The sequence below is a fragment of the Esox lucius genome, chromosome 8 (genome assembly GCF_011004845.1).
Source record: "Esox lucius isolate fEsoLuc1 chromosome 8, fEsoLuc1.pri, whole genome shotgun sequence".
In the NCBI taxonomy this organism is placed as follows: domain Eukaryota; kingdom Metazoa; phylum Chordata; class Actinopteri; order Esociformes; family Esocidae; genus Esox; species Esox lucius.
In genome coordinates, this window is record NC_047576.1 from 29,250,201 (window position 1) to 29,265,816 (window position 15,616).

Below are 15,616 nucleotides of genomic sequence, written 5' to 3' on the forward strand. Positions count from 1 at the left end.
CTCTCCTTCCATATCCAGAACAAGGAGAAGCTGGACAAGCTGCGGAGTCAGTCAGAGCAGTTCTGCACACGTCTAGGCCGCTACAGGATGCCGTTTGCCTGGACCGCTATCCATCTGATGAACATTGTGAACAGTGCAGGGAGCCTGGAGAGAGACACTGATATGGAGATGGGACTGCCAGGTCAGAAACCCTGGGGATCAGTGAAGTTGAATGCCACAGAGGCAGACATGTGGAATCGGGGAATACTTCCCTAGTTGAACCAAAATCTCTAACCGTGCAGTTTGACTGTAGCGGCTGCTCTACATATGTTTTTCTGAGATTTTTTTAGCTCAGGTACTGTCATGACTATTCTGTGTATATAACCTTGCGTTTGACTTTATTTCCCATCAGAGAGGAAAGGGTCCTGGTCTGAGAGGAGAAACTCGAGCATCGCTGGCCGACGCTCTCTAGAGAGGACCACGAGTGGAGATGAGTCCTGTAGCCTGACCAGCTTCAGACCCGCCACCCTAACGGTCACTAACTTCTTTAAACAGGAGGGGGACCGCTTGAGTGATGAAGACCTATACAAGTTCCTGGCTGATATGAGGAGACCGTCCTCTGTGCTGAGGAGACTGAGACCCATCACTGGTACTGTAAAACCACATTAGGAACCTATCTAGTCAGAAGCATTCCTCACAAAATTACATTTGGTTGTTATCTCTTTTTCAAAGTTTAGCCTAATCTTTTTTCAAAGTTGTGGGTGATTCAATCGAGCGTTTTGTCTGAGCGTCAATAACTGGTGGACAATAAATGGTGAAATTCACTGCATTTTAAACAGTTATGAATCATCAATCAGTCAGCAATCTAATGTAACCATACTTTAGAGTCTTCTGAAACAGCAACACCCATTGATACTTTTATTAGAAGCTTAACCTCATCTTGTTTTCAGATCTATCAATGAAAACGTGACCGCTTTCATGTTAATGATGTTGTGTATCCCGACTTGTTTTCTTCCAGCCCAGCTGAAGATTGACATCTCCCCGGCTCCAGAGAACCCCCACTACTGCTTGACCCCTGACCTCCAGCAGGTCAAGCCCTACCCAGATAGCAGGGTCCGGCCCACCAGGGAAATACTTGAGTTCCCTCCCAGGGATGTCTATGTGCCCAACACCACCTACAGGTAATGAAACATTACCATTTACATTACCTAACCTTGGGCCCTGGCTACTGTCCACATACGCCCAGAATATCAACCATTTAAAGTCAGTCTATGGGAGTGACTAAAGGACATGGTGGGCATTTCAACTTAGTTTTGTCAAGTTGTAGACCGTCATTGGTCACCATCATAGAGATGGTTAGACAACTTAACTGGGAGAAAACAGGCTTCAGCATGGATATACTTGCAGGTTTGTACCAATCTCTACTGTTGCAAACCAACAGCAAGGAGTGATCAGGTCTAGGTGCTATTTTACAGTAGAGATGTTATAAATTGCCTGTTTGGCTGATTGAACTGTGGATTAAATCAAAGCCTTAGCCAGTGATTTATGGATTGGAATAGATACGACTAGAATGAGGTTTTAACCAATTAGCGTCCAGGATTAGACCCTGCCATTTTGTAAGTAATGTAACACAACTCTGCCAGCTAGCAGGCTACACCATAAAGCACTGCAGCAGACAAAGATATGTACTGATGCACAGTGACTCATAAACCACAATCCCTTTGGTTATATTTACTTGGCTGGCAGGTTCTCTGACACAAGTAGCCTACATTGTGAACAGTGAAACAGTTTTGTCTAGATTTTACTGTCTGTAAACAAATGGGCGGGGCATTGGATGAACCTGCTGCCAAGATTGGACACGCTGGTCTGCAGTCTGTCACTCACTCAACTCTGTTCTTCTGGGTTATGTAGTACACAATTTGATGCCTCATTACTAAAACAATAGCACTGTTTGATTTGTGAGCAAGACTTTCACAATGCTGACTGTAAAGAAAATAGTTTGGAATGAGTCTTTAATGTCATATGGTGTTGAATGTGTCAGAGGGGTTGCCGATTGTTTTTGTGGGCCGATCAAACTGCTTTTGAGTTTATAGGCAAGGGTTGTGATGCTTTGTGGTTGGTTGCATGCTGTCTACCTTCATTTTACAAAGGACATGAATATTTGTGTTTTGATTGTTGGTTTTATTTGCCTTTATAAATATGGTTTACCAAAGTCTCTCTCTAATGTGTAGTTTTAAGTAAGAAACATATGTACATTAAGTAACAGACATTTTAAATGCAGCAGATGGAGAACAGAGAGAACAGGACAGGAGTCAATGTGACCCAATGACAGTGTTATCTAACCTTAAAGCGCATGAGGTAAAACATTATGGAAATGTTTTGAAGTACAATATAATGACTGTGAAAACACAGAGCCTCCATTTGAAGGACTCATTAAGTTGGTCTGTTGTCTCATTGTAGCCTAGATTTGATAAATTCCACAACAGACACAGAACATGCAGTGATACAGTGATACTTCATTGGATTAGGATTATTTCTCACATGCAGTTTGTTCATTTAATATACATAGTGTAGTGGCTAAAGCTACGAGGTGTGTCGGTTATAGAATTGCTAAATTGAAACATTTGGTCACCCACTGAAATTAGCCTAACTTATCAATGGCCAGACCAGAACAGATAGTGCTGGGTACTCTGACATTCTATCTTGGCCGACCCTAAAAAAAATATGATGAAGCCTATTTTCCCTCCCAGGTGTTACCCAACTCTGTTTGTGTTTCTGGAACAGTTTGAGAGGTGGTTGAGCGGCTGACTGCTTTTGTTGCATCACTCTGATTCAGTGATTTCTCTCTGACGTACAGTATGAACTGGCAACATGCTGATGTGAGAGACAGATTTTTTTTTTCTCTTTGGCCAAAAACTGTTGTTACCATGCCCACAGTGTTTGTAAGGTGGGTTAGTTCAGGGAGAGAGGGGGTGTATTTGTTATTACCAACAAGGTGTATTGTAGGTGGGGGCAGGGTTAATGCAAACTCAAGGTGAGGGGGGAAGGTGAGGCTCAACGTGTCCTTTGTATAGAGATCTTGGTGGTCTTCAGGGAGTAGGAGGTTCCCATGCATTTCCATTGGATCGCTTTGCGCCTTAGGGATCGACCCTTTGACCTCAGCCAAATGGACCTGCCGTTCAGGTTGGTATCACCACAGGAATTGAACCACCAGCCACCTGCATTGAAATGGGAAATAATGGGTTAAATAATGGGTTGTGAAAGTGTAGAAGACACAGTTTTTCTGTGCTGTCTCCATGGTAATGCCTTTGGAAATGCTGTGCGGTTGTCATGTTTGCCTCAGTTGTGTTTATCACCTGTACCAGAACGGTTATTAGACCCACCCGTGTAGTTTTTGCCACAATTGGAGTCGTGGTGGTGGTCGTCGTCTCTGTCCTTGGTGGTGAACCTCATGCCGGTGTGGTTGCACAGGGCATCGGGCCGGTCACCGGACAGATGGCTCACGTGAAGCGTGTAGAAGACCTGGGGGCCTCCCAGGGTGAACTGGTAATCCATAGATCTCCTTTCCTGTTTCCAGTCCTCCAGCTCAATACGCATGATAGATTCACCGTGACTGGCAAGGCTGTGGATCTTCCTCAGGCCTAGCCAGAACTCTTCTACAACAACAGAGAATTCACACCGTCAAAAGAGTGCGGTGAAAACGCACAGCCTCCTAGAAGTGTCTTGTAACAACAAGTGACGTGTCGTTGCACGTCACTATCTGAGGAAACTGAGGTCTAAAGACAATGTCTCGCTCTGTGTATTTCAGTGGAATGGGAAGTCTCATTCTGATGTCCTTTTGGCTTCATGTATAAAAATAAAAAAAGAGAAAATGAAAATGTCATCATTTGGAAAGGAAGCAAAAAAAGAATTTCACACTGCCACCTATGTTTTTTTTTGGTTGAGAGTGCCATATTAGTTTCCAGGTAAACAACATTATCAGTAAGTTTATAAGACTTCAAGGAATCTGGCCAAAGTGCTTCATGTACATGTTGAGCATTATGGCGTAGATTTGGTGCCGCGAGAGTTTTCATTTGCATATTATGTGAATATTATTTAGATGTTGTAGTCTAAATAGGATCATAATGACAGAACAGTCTTACCAAAATGGCATTAAATGTCCATAAAACTGCAAAGCCAGAATAAACAGTTGACTACATTTCTGAACTTTGCAGGCTGTATCCATAGGTACAATGACATTTTTATGCTGGTAACAGCAACACGTGGATTTTGAACAATGCATAGCCTAAATGACCTGTAGGACTGTTGGAATTCAGTAGAACCGCTATGATTAGATCTACAGGCTTGGATCCAACCCTGGCTGAAGTTAAGGGCGGCTATTGCTTTGTGTAGTCAGACATTAAAGGAAGTCAATTTGTCAACGGTGACCTGATAAGCTACAATAACTGTTTCCTGGCCACTGTTCCTTCAGGAAGTACTTAGAGCTGTGGAGTGTGGTTGTATTGTCTGTTTCATGCTTTATGCATGTCTGCAGTCCTTTATAGACTGGTATTAAGATAGCATTGCATAATGAGGTATTAGGCATTTGCGTTTCTTTCCCTTTTTTTCTTATTAGTTGAATTGAGCCTTAAATATATAACTTTTTTTTATTTTTACTGAGCTGTATAGTCTGCATTACTGAAAACAATTACTAATAAAAAGAGTCTGAAGCATCCCACATGATGCAGCACTCAATGAGGAATGAAGAATGGCCTTAGATACAAATGGACATGATGGAAATAACAAATTGTCTTACTGTCCAGATCCCCAAATCCATTCTCGTACTTTTCCCATGACTGGTCAAAATCCACAGATCCATCCTCCCTGCGCTGGATTACTGTCGAACCTCCTCCTGTAGATTGAGTAGTTAGGACATGCAGGCATTTCATGGACAGAATAACATCACATCAAGTCCATTAACTTTTTCTAAACTGGTTAGGGAGGGAAATATAAGTTGTAGATAACCAGCGTTTCTTTTGGATAGCCCGTATTTCCCGGCTTCCTATAGATTGGATTCTGAAGTAGAGCAGAGAAAGTGCTTAACTTCAATGTCACAAAGTTGGCGGAGAACACTGGAGAAAGAACAGTTTTTTACCTAATGTCAGTTCACAGTAGACATAAAATGGCTGCGAGCGGTTGGGTCTGATGGAATACACGCCACTGTTCCTCTCCCCTCGGTTGAACAGGTCAGTGCAGTCCACAGGGAGTTCATTGTCCACACCAGTGACATTGACTGTCAGGTAATCAAACATGTCTGGCGTCTCCGAGTTGGAATCGTCTGCTTTATCATTTGTGTCCTGGAAAGTGTCAACGCTGATCTGGAATAGCGGACAAAAAACAGGATCTTTTCTGTACACTGTCTGAACAGGAATGAAATGAATCAGTCTACTGATCAGTGCAGGGCCTGTATACTGTAGCTGTTGACTGTATACTGTCTACTGATCAGTGCAGGGCCTGTATACTGTCTACTGATCAGTGCAGGGCCTGTATACTGTAGCTGTTGACTGTATACTGTCTACTGATCAGTGCAGGGCCTGTATACTGTAGCTGTTGACTGTATACTGTCTACTGATCAGTGCAGGGCCTGTATACTGGAGCTGTTGACTGTATACTGTCTACTGATCAGTGCAGGGCCTGTATACTGGAGCTGTTGACTGTATACTGTCTACTGATCAGTGCAGGGCCTGTATACTGGAGCTGTTGACTGTATACTGTCTACTGATCAGTGCAGGGCCTGTATACTGGAGCTGTTGACTGTATACTGTCTTAGTGGAATCTCTGTGAGAGGCGGAGATGTGTACCTTTTCTTCCAGAGCCTTGATTTTAGTTTTCTGGTGGTTGAGCTGATCGTGTTGCTCTCTCACAGATTTCAGCAGGTTGTTGATGGTCCTCTCCTGAGCCTCAATCACATCCTGGAACAGACCAGTTAAAGATGCAGCCTGTGATGTTGGCCACAAGTTGTAAAAGTGGTGCTGTCAAGCCAAAAAGGGTCCACAAAAATGGTGTATTATGCTTCCCAAAGTTAAGGGAACACTTAAATCACACATTGAGTATAGATGAAGGAAATATATTAAAGATCAAAATCTTTACTGTACGTTGTGTAATTTTTTGAACAAAATTACATAACAAATCACCAACTGATTGAGGGCTGGATTAAAATACATGCTGAAAATCAAAGTCAACCATTGAAATCACAGGCTGTTCCAACTTGGGTGATTTTCATCACGGCAGTTCATAATGTGACTTTGTAGTGTGTATGACCCCCACGTGCCTCTGCACTCCCGACAACGTCTGGGCATGCTCCTGATGACACGGTGGATGGTGTCCTGGTGGATCTCCTCCCAGACCTGGATCAGGGCGTCAGTGAGCTCCTGGACAGTGCTCGCTGCCATTTGATGCACTGATACATAACATCCCAAAAGTTCTCAGCTGGATTCAGGCCTGGGAAACGTGAGGGTCAGTCAATGGCATCAATGCCTTTGTCATCCAGGAACTGCCTACACGCTCTGGCCACATGAGGCTGGGCATTGTCCTGCACCAGGAGGAATCCAGCGTCCACTGCACCAGCATAAGGTCTGAGGATTTCATCCCAGTACCTAACATCAGTCAGGGTACCGTTGGCTAGCACATGGAGGTCTGTGCGACCCACCAAGAACATGGCTCTCCAGACCCACTGCCAAACCTTTCATGCTGGTTGACGTTGCAGGCAGCATAGCGTTCACCACGGCGTCTCCAGACTCATGTCTGTCACATGTTCTCTGTGTGAACCTGCTCTCATCTGTGAAGAGAACAGGGCGCCAATGGCAGACCTACCAATTCTGATGTACTCTGGTGAATGCTAATCGAGCTGCACGGAGCTGGGCTGTGAGCACAAGTCTCGCTAGAGCAGTGTCTCCCAAACTTTTTCAGTTACTGTACCCCCAAAATGTTTTTGCACTGCTTTCAGCACCCCTGAAGTACCCCCTCATGTTAATTTCACTAGTAAGTCTATGGTGTCATGAGTGTTTTCAAGTACCCCCTGTGGAGAGGCCAAGTACCCCCAGGGGTCCTAGTACCCCTGGTTGGGAACCACTGCGCTAGAGGACTTCAGCCCCTCATGCCACCCTTATGGAGTCTGTTTCTGACAGTTTGGTCAGAAACATGTATATCCGTAGACCGCTGGAGTTCATATAAGGCTCTGGCAATGCTCCTTTTGTCCCTCCTCGCACAAAGGAGCAGATACCGGTCCTGCTGCTGGGTTGATGCCTTCTATGGCCCTGTCCTGCTCTCCTTGTGTAATGGCCCGTCTCCTGGTATATCCTCCATGCTCTTGAGACTGTACTGGGAAACACAGCAAAACGTCTAGCGACGGCATCTATGGACGAGCCATCTTGGAGGAGCTGGCCTGCCTATGTAACCTGAATGGGCTGCAGGTACCGCCTCGTACTACCAGTAGTGACAAGGACACTTGAAAAATGCTAAACTAGAGATTAATCAGTCAGGAAGTATGAGGAGAGAACAATTGTCTGTGGCTACCACCTGTAAAACCATTCTCTTTCTGGCTGTTGTCATGCTTTTGTGCCTCTAGTGCACCTGTTGTCCCTTTAATTTGCACCAAAACAGGTGACATTGATTCACAATTGCTTATGCTTCCTAACTGGACAGATTGATATCCCTGATGTTCAGTTTATTTGGTGTTATCTGTGATGATTACGTGTTCCCCTAATTTTTCTGAGCAGTGTATTTTATGTGCTGATTTATGTAATCAAAACCAGTTAAAACGTATAATTTCATGGCTATCTGAGGTTTGATGGTGATTGTGCTTAACAGATTATGCACATAAACGAAATATGACACATCCAGCCCACAGATAACGTTTATATTTAACACCGTTTAGTAAATGCTCACTTTGTAATTTTTCAATGGAAGAACTTGAAGTTACAACATTACTTGTTAATGAAAACAAGCTCATTTTCATTATTGACAAATAGTGCCAGAGAAACAAAATCTTAGTCTTTAACAATGACATTTAACAAGAAAACCAGTCCTACATCTTAGTACTTTAAGATGAGCAACAGCTGTGTACCTTGAGGGTCTTGATCTCATTGAGTTGCACTGCAGGCATCAAGCTCTCTGACAGGCCCTTCAGTTTGTTCTCCAGCCCTCTGACCTTACTCTGCAGCTGGCTCTTCTCCTGTAGCATACTGTTGATCTTGGAATTGATCTCCAGGGACAGGTTCCGGATCTCCTCGTTGTTAGCCTTGAGGGACGTTGTCGTCTTTCTCAGTTCCTCCTCTTCCTCCTTGATCTCGGAGGTGACCACAGTGAGCTGGTAGAAGGAGCGGTCGAAGATGTTGAGCCGGTGGAATATGTCATTGATCTGAGCCTTGGTCTTGTGGACAAATTCCCTGAGGCTCTGACCAAGTTGGAGCAAGCCATTGGCCAGGAGACGAACGTCGTCCAGCATGGCGAATCGGGACTTGGCCTCGGCTGTAGGCTGTTGCTGGAGCTGAGGGGGTAAGGTGGGGTGGGCCCCGTAGGAGCTCTGGGGAGCTGTCCGGACCATAGACCGTCCCAACAGGAGCAACAGGAAAATGACCTTCATGGTTTAGTCTCCCCTTGGGATCACGGAGCAGTAAAAAGTTTGTCTAGCTCTGTTCGTCCTTCCTCTCCCTCTACCTTTATGTCCGTCTGTACACCTCTCTCTTTGTACCTCTCTCTCTGTCCGTTTGCTCAAGATTTGGGAGCCCGACCCAGGTCTGTTTTATACTCCTATCTGTCAACGGGGAGGGGATATTAGTTGATCATTAAGCCTTGTTATGGTTGAGCTGCTGTGCCCCATGAAATCCCCTCAGGAGCCCCCTTCCGCCTTATCTCTTCAAGACAAACAAATTACAGCAGTGAGCAAATACACCCCCCAGACACACACACACACTCTCTAACCTGCTGTAGCTGATCAGCATGAATCCAACAATAGGAATCCGTTTGTCCTGATCATTCTCACCTCATACCAGCCACACCTCTTCTTGATTTACAACCCGGCCTGCGGTTGATGTCTCTGTGTTTGATTTAACGTCCTGCTGAATCAGCCCAGCGCCATCACTCTCCGGTGCCTCTCGCTGGGTCTAGGTTAGTTAGGCTGGATTTACCGAAGACTGTCCGTCTTTGGGTTTTGCTGTGGTCTGCGTTGGGGGAATATAATGTGCTTTGATTGGACAACATCTTTTTAGTTCTGTTTAATGTTTTTATTCTATTGCAAAAGAACATGAGCAAAAATACTGACATGATTGTTCCTTTCCATTCGCAAACAAGCAAATTACACTCATGCGTGCATATGTTTTGTGAACAGATGGCCCGAGCGTTAAACTATAATTGAGGGGGAAGCTATTTTGTTCACCGCAAAAGAGCTTGTACAACACTGTGTACCACTTCACAAAACAGCGCAAACTGTCTGTAATCAGAATAGAAAGAGGAGTGGGAGGCCCCAGTGCACAACTGAGCAAGAGAACAAATAGATTAGCAAACAAGTTTATTTATATAGCACAATTCATACATAGAAACAATTCAATGTGCTTTACAAAGAAAAAATATTTAAATACAATAGCATAAAATGCTGGCCTTCTAGACAGAGTTGCAAATGCTGTAGATGGTGCTAGACTGGAGCCAATTTCCTCCTACATCAGGACAATGTGCAAGAACTATTTGGGAAAGAAGCAGTCAGCTGGTATTCTGTATTTAATGGATTGGCTAGCATAGTCACTGGATCTCAACCATATTGAGCTGTTCTGGGAGCAGCTTGACCGTATGGTATGTAAGAATTCCCCATCAAGCCAATCCAACATGTGGGAGGTACTTTGGGAAGCATTGGGTGAAATCTTTTCAGATTACCTCAAGAAATTGACAACTAGAATGCCAAAGGTTTGCATGGCTGTAATTGCGGCAACATTTTGTCTTTGATGAAAGCAGTGTTTGAATGACACGATTATTATTTCATTTACAAATTATTTCTGAGACTATTCATTTGGATATGTTTCCTATTAGAAGTAATTTCATGGATATTTTCATGGAAACAAGGAAATGTCTGTGACCCCAAACTTTTGAATGGATATGTTATTCGATGACACTTCTCATTTGCCTGAGCAAAGTTGCTCACCGTGCAGGTAACTCTAGTTCACGTGAACGTTCATAGTTCAAGTCACAGACCGGGTCCAATAGTCTCATTGGGACATCTGTGCCTACAGTGGGAGGCTCTGTGGCTGGTCCTGGCCTACCCTGGTGACCTTACTTTGACCTCTGCACAGTAATCCCAGATTTCTTCAGCACACGTGGTTCACCGTGGTTCTTGCTTGGGAGGCAATTCATATTTTGTTCCAGCCAAGCCGCAATACGCCTAATATGTCCAATTCAACGCTCTAATGAAGTGCAGTAAAATCACGATTGAGGACTAACAGCTTAGAAGCTTTCATCCATAGCCAGTAGCTAATAATTATGTCATGTACGGCAAGGTTTTTCAGGGGAATCCCTGTACGGATTTGTCAGTGTTTCCCCTAACAGGCTGTGTGTCGCCTTGTCTGGTTTTCAACACTTGTAATCACAGTCACCAAGGATCTTCTCCATTGAGTGTACGGAGCGGTGCTGAGGGTGAGGAGGTTGTGTACTCTCTGGGGTGAGGGAGGGAGGCAACGAGCTTTGACAACAGTGTTAGGCACGGGCGGAATCCGATATGCAGCCACAGAGTCTAATGATCGACTAGTCTGAGAGGAGCCCATTTGAGGCGGAAGAACCAACAGGAGAGAATTGTTTTGGTGCAGAAAGGGGAGCGTCAGGTGTGTGTGTGTGTGTGTGTGTGTGTGTGTGTGGCAATGGGTTCTGCCTGACTGACACAAGTCAGCTTGAAGGCCTCAAATGACCAGTTAGGTTTGGAAAATATTTGAGTTGAGCAGCTAGAAAAACGGGGAAGGATGGAGGGGAGTGGGCGGGGTTACCGGTAGAGAGAGGATGTGTTATTCCCACAGTTTGAGCCGTTTGTGGTCACAGCTGCGGACCTGGGGAATCTCCCTCTGCGGAGGGACCTACGTCACTGTGGTCTGGCCGCTGTGATGCATCTGCCTGGGCCGTTCTGCGGTCGTCACCCTAGAAACCCTTCACCATGTGTGTCCAGGCCGTTAACGGGAACCCCGCCTGCTACTGCCAGTGGAGCACAGAGGGGTTGCAGCGTTTTAGGGCTGGATAAAAGTTGGATGTTAGATTGAACTTCTGAGCCGGCAAGGTGCAGAATTGCAAATAGACGCTTTTAGATATCAGTGGACATAACTGATGTTTCATCTGGTTTTTATACTTTGTAATCTCAATGATATCCGTTTAAATGACCCTTTGTAAATATTGGGACTTATGGCTCTATACTCCAAACGTCTTAAGATGAAAAGTTAAGATTCTCAGCTTAGGAGAGGATTTATGTACGTTGAGTATACATTGTAATCTTGTTAAACAAAAAGTGTAAATGAGTCTGTTTTCAATGGACTTACGTTACCTGATTACATAGCTAAATGTGAAAAATATGTTATCCGTTTACAAACCACCATGCTTGTTATGAAGTATTTTTGAGGCCACCGAAAGTATTTGGCCATATGAATATGATATTTGGTTGCGGATCATTCGTATACTGAAACTGAAAACTGTGACCGATTGGCCCCGCCAGATGCTGTGTATCTTATCTTGTCATGCTCTGCCAGGCTTGTACTAAATCCATCTTTGGGTGGTGTTGTTGTTTTGTTTTTTTGCCTTAGGTTTCATTTTATGAACATGGGTGACGTTGATTTGGATATAAATCTGTAGATTAATTAGGCTACTGAAGAACATTTCAATTATTTTTGTGCTATGACAGTATGGTTAGTGTCACAGTTTTACCCTATGGAGAGGTACCATCCAATGAGGTGGAAGCATTTGCTCATTCTTTAGGATTGTATTTTTACACCTCAGAATTTGTTCCAAGCCATAACACCCTTCCCCCATAGTTTGTAGATTAGTTGGTATGCGGTCAATGTTGGTGAGTTCCTCTTTTTTAATCACACTTTCCTGTTTATATCCCTCTGGTTCATGTTAATCTTTGTGTTCTCTATCCACAAAACCTTTTCAAACATTTTGCTGGCTCTTATGATCGATTTTGGTTCAGATTTCTCAGTCTTGACTTACATTGACACCACCAGTTCACAGACAACAATAGCAGCCTCCAAACCCAAGGCCTAGAATCATTACTAGACATTGACAGAACTCATGCAGAGACTTTTCTGTTTCATTTAACCGGAAACACTTCTTCAAATCAGTTCTCCCAATACGTTCAGTGGCCCTAAATAGTGGGACTGTGTGTCAAAAATGAAACTAATCTTAACAAAACTGCACAGAAACAAAAGTTAAATGTCTATATTTAAACCCTGGAGTAATTGTTTTATTCTTAATGGCCGATAATTACAGACGGCACTCTTATGTCTATGAATTTGTTCTGTGAAAGTGACTGTACTGGCCGCAGTTTTATTGAAATTCTCCACAGTATCTGGAAACATCCATCTACCCCTTCATCCTGAGGCACGTTATATGTAGGAAATGTATAATGTCCTAAGGAGAACAGTGAGGGGAATAGACTGTGAATTCAAGCTTTTTAGCCAAAACCTGTCATGGCGCTGCTATGTCAGTCGAAATACACGCGTTCCTGCTTTACAGGCGACAGTTCCTTTCCTGATGGTCATGTGTCTTTATGTGTTCCAGGAACCTGCTGTATGTAAACCCGCACAGTTTGAACTTTGCCAACCGTCAAGGCTCCGCCCGAAACATCACGGTGAAAGTTCAATTCATGAACGGGGAAGACCCTAGCAACGCAATGCCGGTAAGGATGTCTGAGGGACTTACACGTGCGCTCTTCACTAGTATCAGCACACTTCGGCATCAGGTTGTTTTGTGCTGCACAATCCTAGACTGATTTCCCTGAAATATAACGACTGTGATTTTAGTTTGGTATCTAGAGTGTTGCACACATTTTAACATATGTCACTACAAATCTAAAGTCCACTGATTCCTCTTTGTTTCTCTGTAATTCAGCACTTGTCTGCTTTCCTTCTCAGTTCCTTTCTCATCTCTCTCCCCCCCCAGGTGATTTTTGGCAAATCCAGCTGTGCTGATTACTCCAAAGAAGCATACACCGCTGTGGTTTATCATAACAGGTGAGCCAGCTGTCAAAGTTCATTGATTCAGTCTGGTTTGGGCCTATTTTTAATGCAGATTGAATAGCAATTTTTTTCATTGATAGAGGAATCAGACCCATGCTGCAGTGGTATATGTATATGGGAAACAGCAGCTTAGATTACTAGACCTCCGTATGTCATAATTCTGGCAGCTGTCTAGGCTCAAGAAAACATCACTTATACGTTTTGTTAGGAATGCTATATAAAATATGAAATGAATATGTTTAGTCAAGAGTTTCTAAGCACTCAGAAATGTTTCTTTAAATAATTAATGAATTCGGTATTTGTTCATATTTTTACTGTGGTATCAAAGGTATGGAGAATTGTGTAATTGTATTGGTATCGTATCAAAGTTAGAAATTCTGTTATCATGACATCCTTAAAAACTGTTCATTTCTGCTGACAGGCAGCAGCCAAAGTAATGGCTGAAAACATTAATAGTTTTGTCACTTAATAATAATAATAATTATTATTATTATTATTATTATAATGTATTACTATTAATATAATAATAATAATAATAATAATAATAATAATAGTTATTGTTATTATTATTATTATTATTATTATTATTTGATTTTCCCTTCACCAGAACATTAATGGTGTCCAGTCAAGTGTCTGCAAACATAAACATAATACTTTTTTGTAATTTGAGCAGTCTAAAATATATGGTGGGGAATGTTGGACACTGCACTTAAAACAGCTCTAATTTCTTGTGGCCTCAGTACCATTTTCTTTTATTGCTGGACCGTGTCAGCAGAGGCGGCCAAGAAGTGCGAATGCTGTGTGCCTGGCTGGCTGACTGACTAGCCTTTCTAAAATAGTGTACTGGTTGGAGACGCAGCCTTGTCATGCAGGTGACCAGGTTTTGATCCTTGCCACGGACCAAACAAATTAGGCATTAGGTTTTGTTAAGGATAGACTAGAACTTTGTGTTATATTGCTATGGACGAACTGCACCAGCAATGAACATTTTGATCTCGTTTTTGATTTACATAGCATTGTTCAAATGGCATAGTGGTTAGCTATTCAACTATCAATTTGTTTTCTAAAGAAACGAACCAGCTATGGAGTGATTGGAGTCATTGTTTTCATTATAGGTACTGTATAGCTTTTACCTAGCCATCTACAGTAATCTCTTTCTAATTTAATGTGTTGAATGTAGTGTAGCGACCCTGTTATACCTTTTGTTGGTTTGGATGTTAAGTAATCTAGGGAACTGTGGAGTTTTTACTAATTGGTTTGACAATGCAAGTAAGCAGACAGCACATCTCTACACACGTCACGTGCACCTACACCCACAGTTCCCTAGAAGCTCTAACATGGCCTACTATCCACTGATATTGATAAGATGGCAACACTGCTGTTGTTTCCGATTGTATCTAACATCAGTCTAAATTCACTATATGGCTATAATGTAATGGCAACAGTTTAAAAGATGTACCACTGAACTTTTGGAAGGCTATAGATGAGTGATTTCCTTGAAAGGGGAGGCTTGAGTTTCCATGATTGTTAGACATTAACTGTAGGGTTCCTCAAAACTTTCAGAAAAAGCTTTATGTTTACCAATGGGAAATACCAATGCTATGACTCAAATAGCAACATATTGCTTGTAGTGTGATCAGAGCAAGACTCGAGCAGAAAAGATTTTGGAACATTTCCAAAAAGTGGTTCCGAAAGAAAACATTGTCGCCAATTTGGAAAGGTTCCACCTTTGCACTTTAGTTGTTTAGGGTTTAATTCCCCCGGCCTATCCAATAATGTTGTCTTTCCCATTTGGCAAGAGAATGCTCCAAACGATGCTTTTACCCTTCATCCACAAACAAACAAACATTCTATTTTTCTGTTCCGTGAGAAGCCGCTTCTCTGTACTCATGTAGATGTTTATTCTCAAGCTATAAACCCCTTGCTTCTTTGTTTGCATTAGGATGGTGTTTATTCCTCTGCCATAACTAAGCATGACGTTTCTATACAGCACTAACGTACCGTAACTCTGACTACTATGATAGACATGTGTCTATCATAATGATGTTACATCAGATCCCCGAACACATCTGTATCCCTCTAATCACATGTGTAATCCTCGTCTTTCTCAGACATGCCTTCTTCTGAAGCCCTATACGACCGTTTGATCTCTGTGTCTCCCAGGTCACCGGATTTCCACGACGAGGTGAAGATCAAGCTCCCGGCGTCCCTGACCGACCACCACCACATCCTGTTCACCTTCTACCACGTCAGCTGCCAGCAGAAGCAGAACACGCCCCTGGAGACTCCTGTGGGATACACGGTACTACCGCATGGGCGCGCCGACGCCAAGACACATGCCACACGCACGCCTTTATTTCTTTTTTGGTGGGTGCTCCACTCATCTCTCCTTCCTCTCT

The 15,616-nt window shown here is 43.2% G+C and overlaps 2 protein-coding genes across 20 annotated transcripts in view; one reads left to right on the forward strand and one right to left on the reverse strand.

The window, feature by feature from the left end:
• dock7 (dedicator of cytokinesis 7) overlaps window positions 1-15,616 on the forward strand; it is a 54,061-nt gene that overhangs the window by 10,169 nt on the left and 28,276 nt on the right. For all 19 annotated transcript variants that reach the window (XM_034293673.1, XM_020048973.2, XM_010872359.4 and 16 more), the window contains exons 11-16: window positions 19-181; window positions 392-628; window positions 998-1,160; window positions 12,760-12,877; window positions 13,141-13,211; window positions 15,381-15,519. In XM_034293673.1, coding sequence (XP_034149564.1) covers window positions 19-181; window positions 392-628; window positions 998-1,160; window positions 12,760-12,877; window positions 13,141-13,211; window positions 15,381-15,519 — 891 coding nt within the window. The remainder of the gene's footprint in view (window positions 1-18; window positions 182-391; window positions 629-997; window positions 1,161-12,759; window positions 12,878-13,140; window positions 13,212-15,380; window positions 15,520-15,616) is intronic.
• On the reverse strand, window positions 2,140-8,723 carry angptl3 (angiopoietin-like 3). The gene is made up of 6 exons (XM_010872358.2): window positions 8,084-8,723; window positions 5,820-5,930; window positions 5,114-5,336; window positions 4,775-4,870; window positions 3,363-3,635; window positions 2,140-3,197 (listed from the first exon to the last, which is right to left on the reverse strand). Exons 1-6 carry the CDS (start codon window positions 8,600-8,602, stop codon window positions 3,034-3,036), a joined length of 1,386 nt encoding a protein of 461 aa, XP_010870660.2. The 5' UTR covers window positions 8,603-8,723; the 3' UTR covers window positions 2,140-3,033.

Coding starts and splice junctions, on each gene's coding strand:
- angptl3 (XM_010872358.2), bottom strand. CDS start 8,602: ATGAAGGTCATTTTCCTGTTGCTCCTGTTGGGACGGTCTATGGTCCGG. Junction 5,931..8,083: donor ATGAGATCAAGACCCTCAAG/GTACACAGCTGT, acceptor GGTCTGTTCCAG/GATGTGATTGAGGCTCAGGA. Junction 4,871..5,113: donor CTACTGTGAACTGACATTAG/GTAAAAAACTGT, acceptor CTCAATCTACAG/GAGGAGGTTCGACAGTAATC.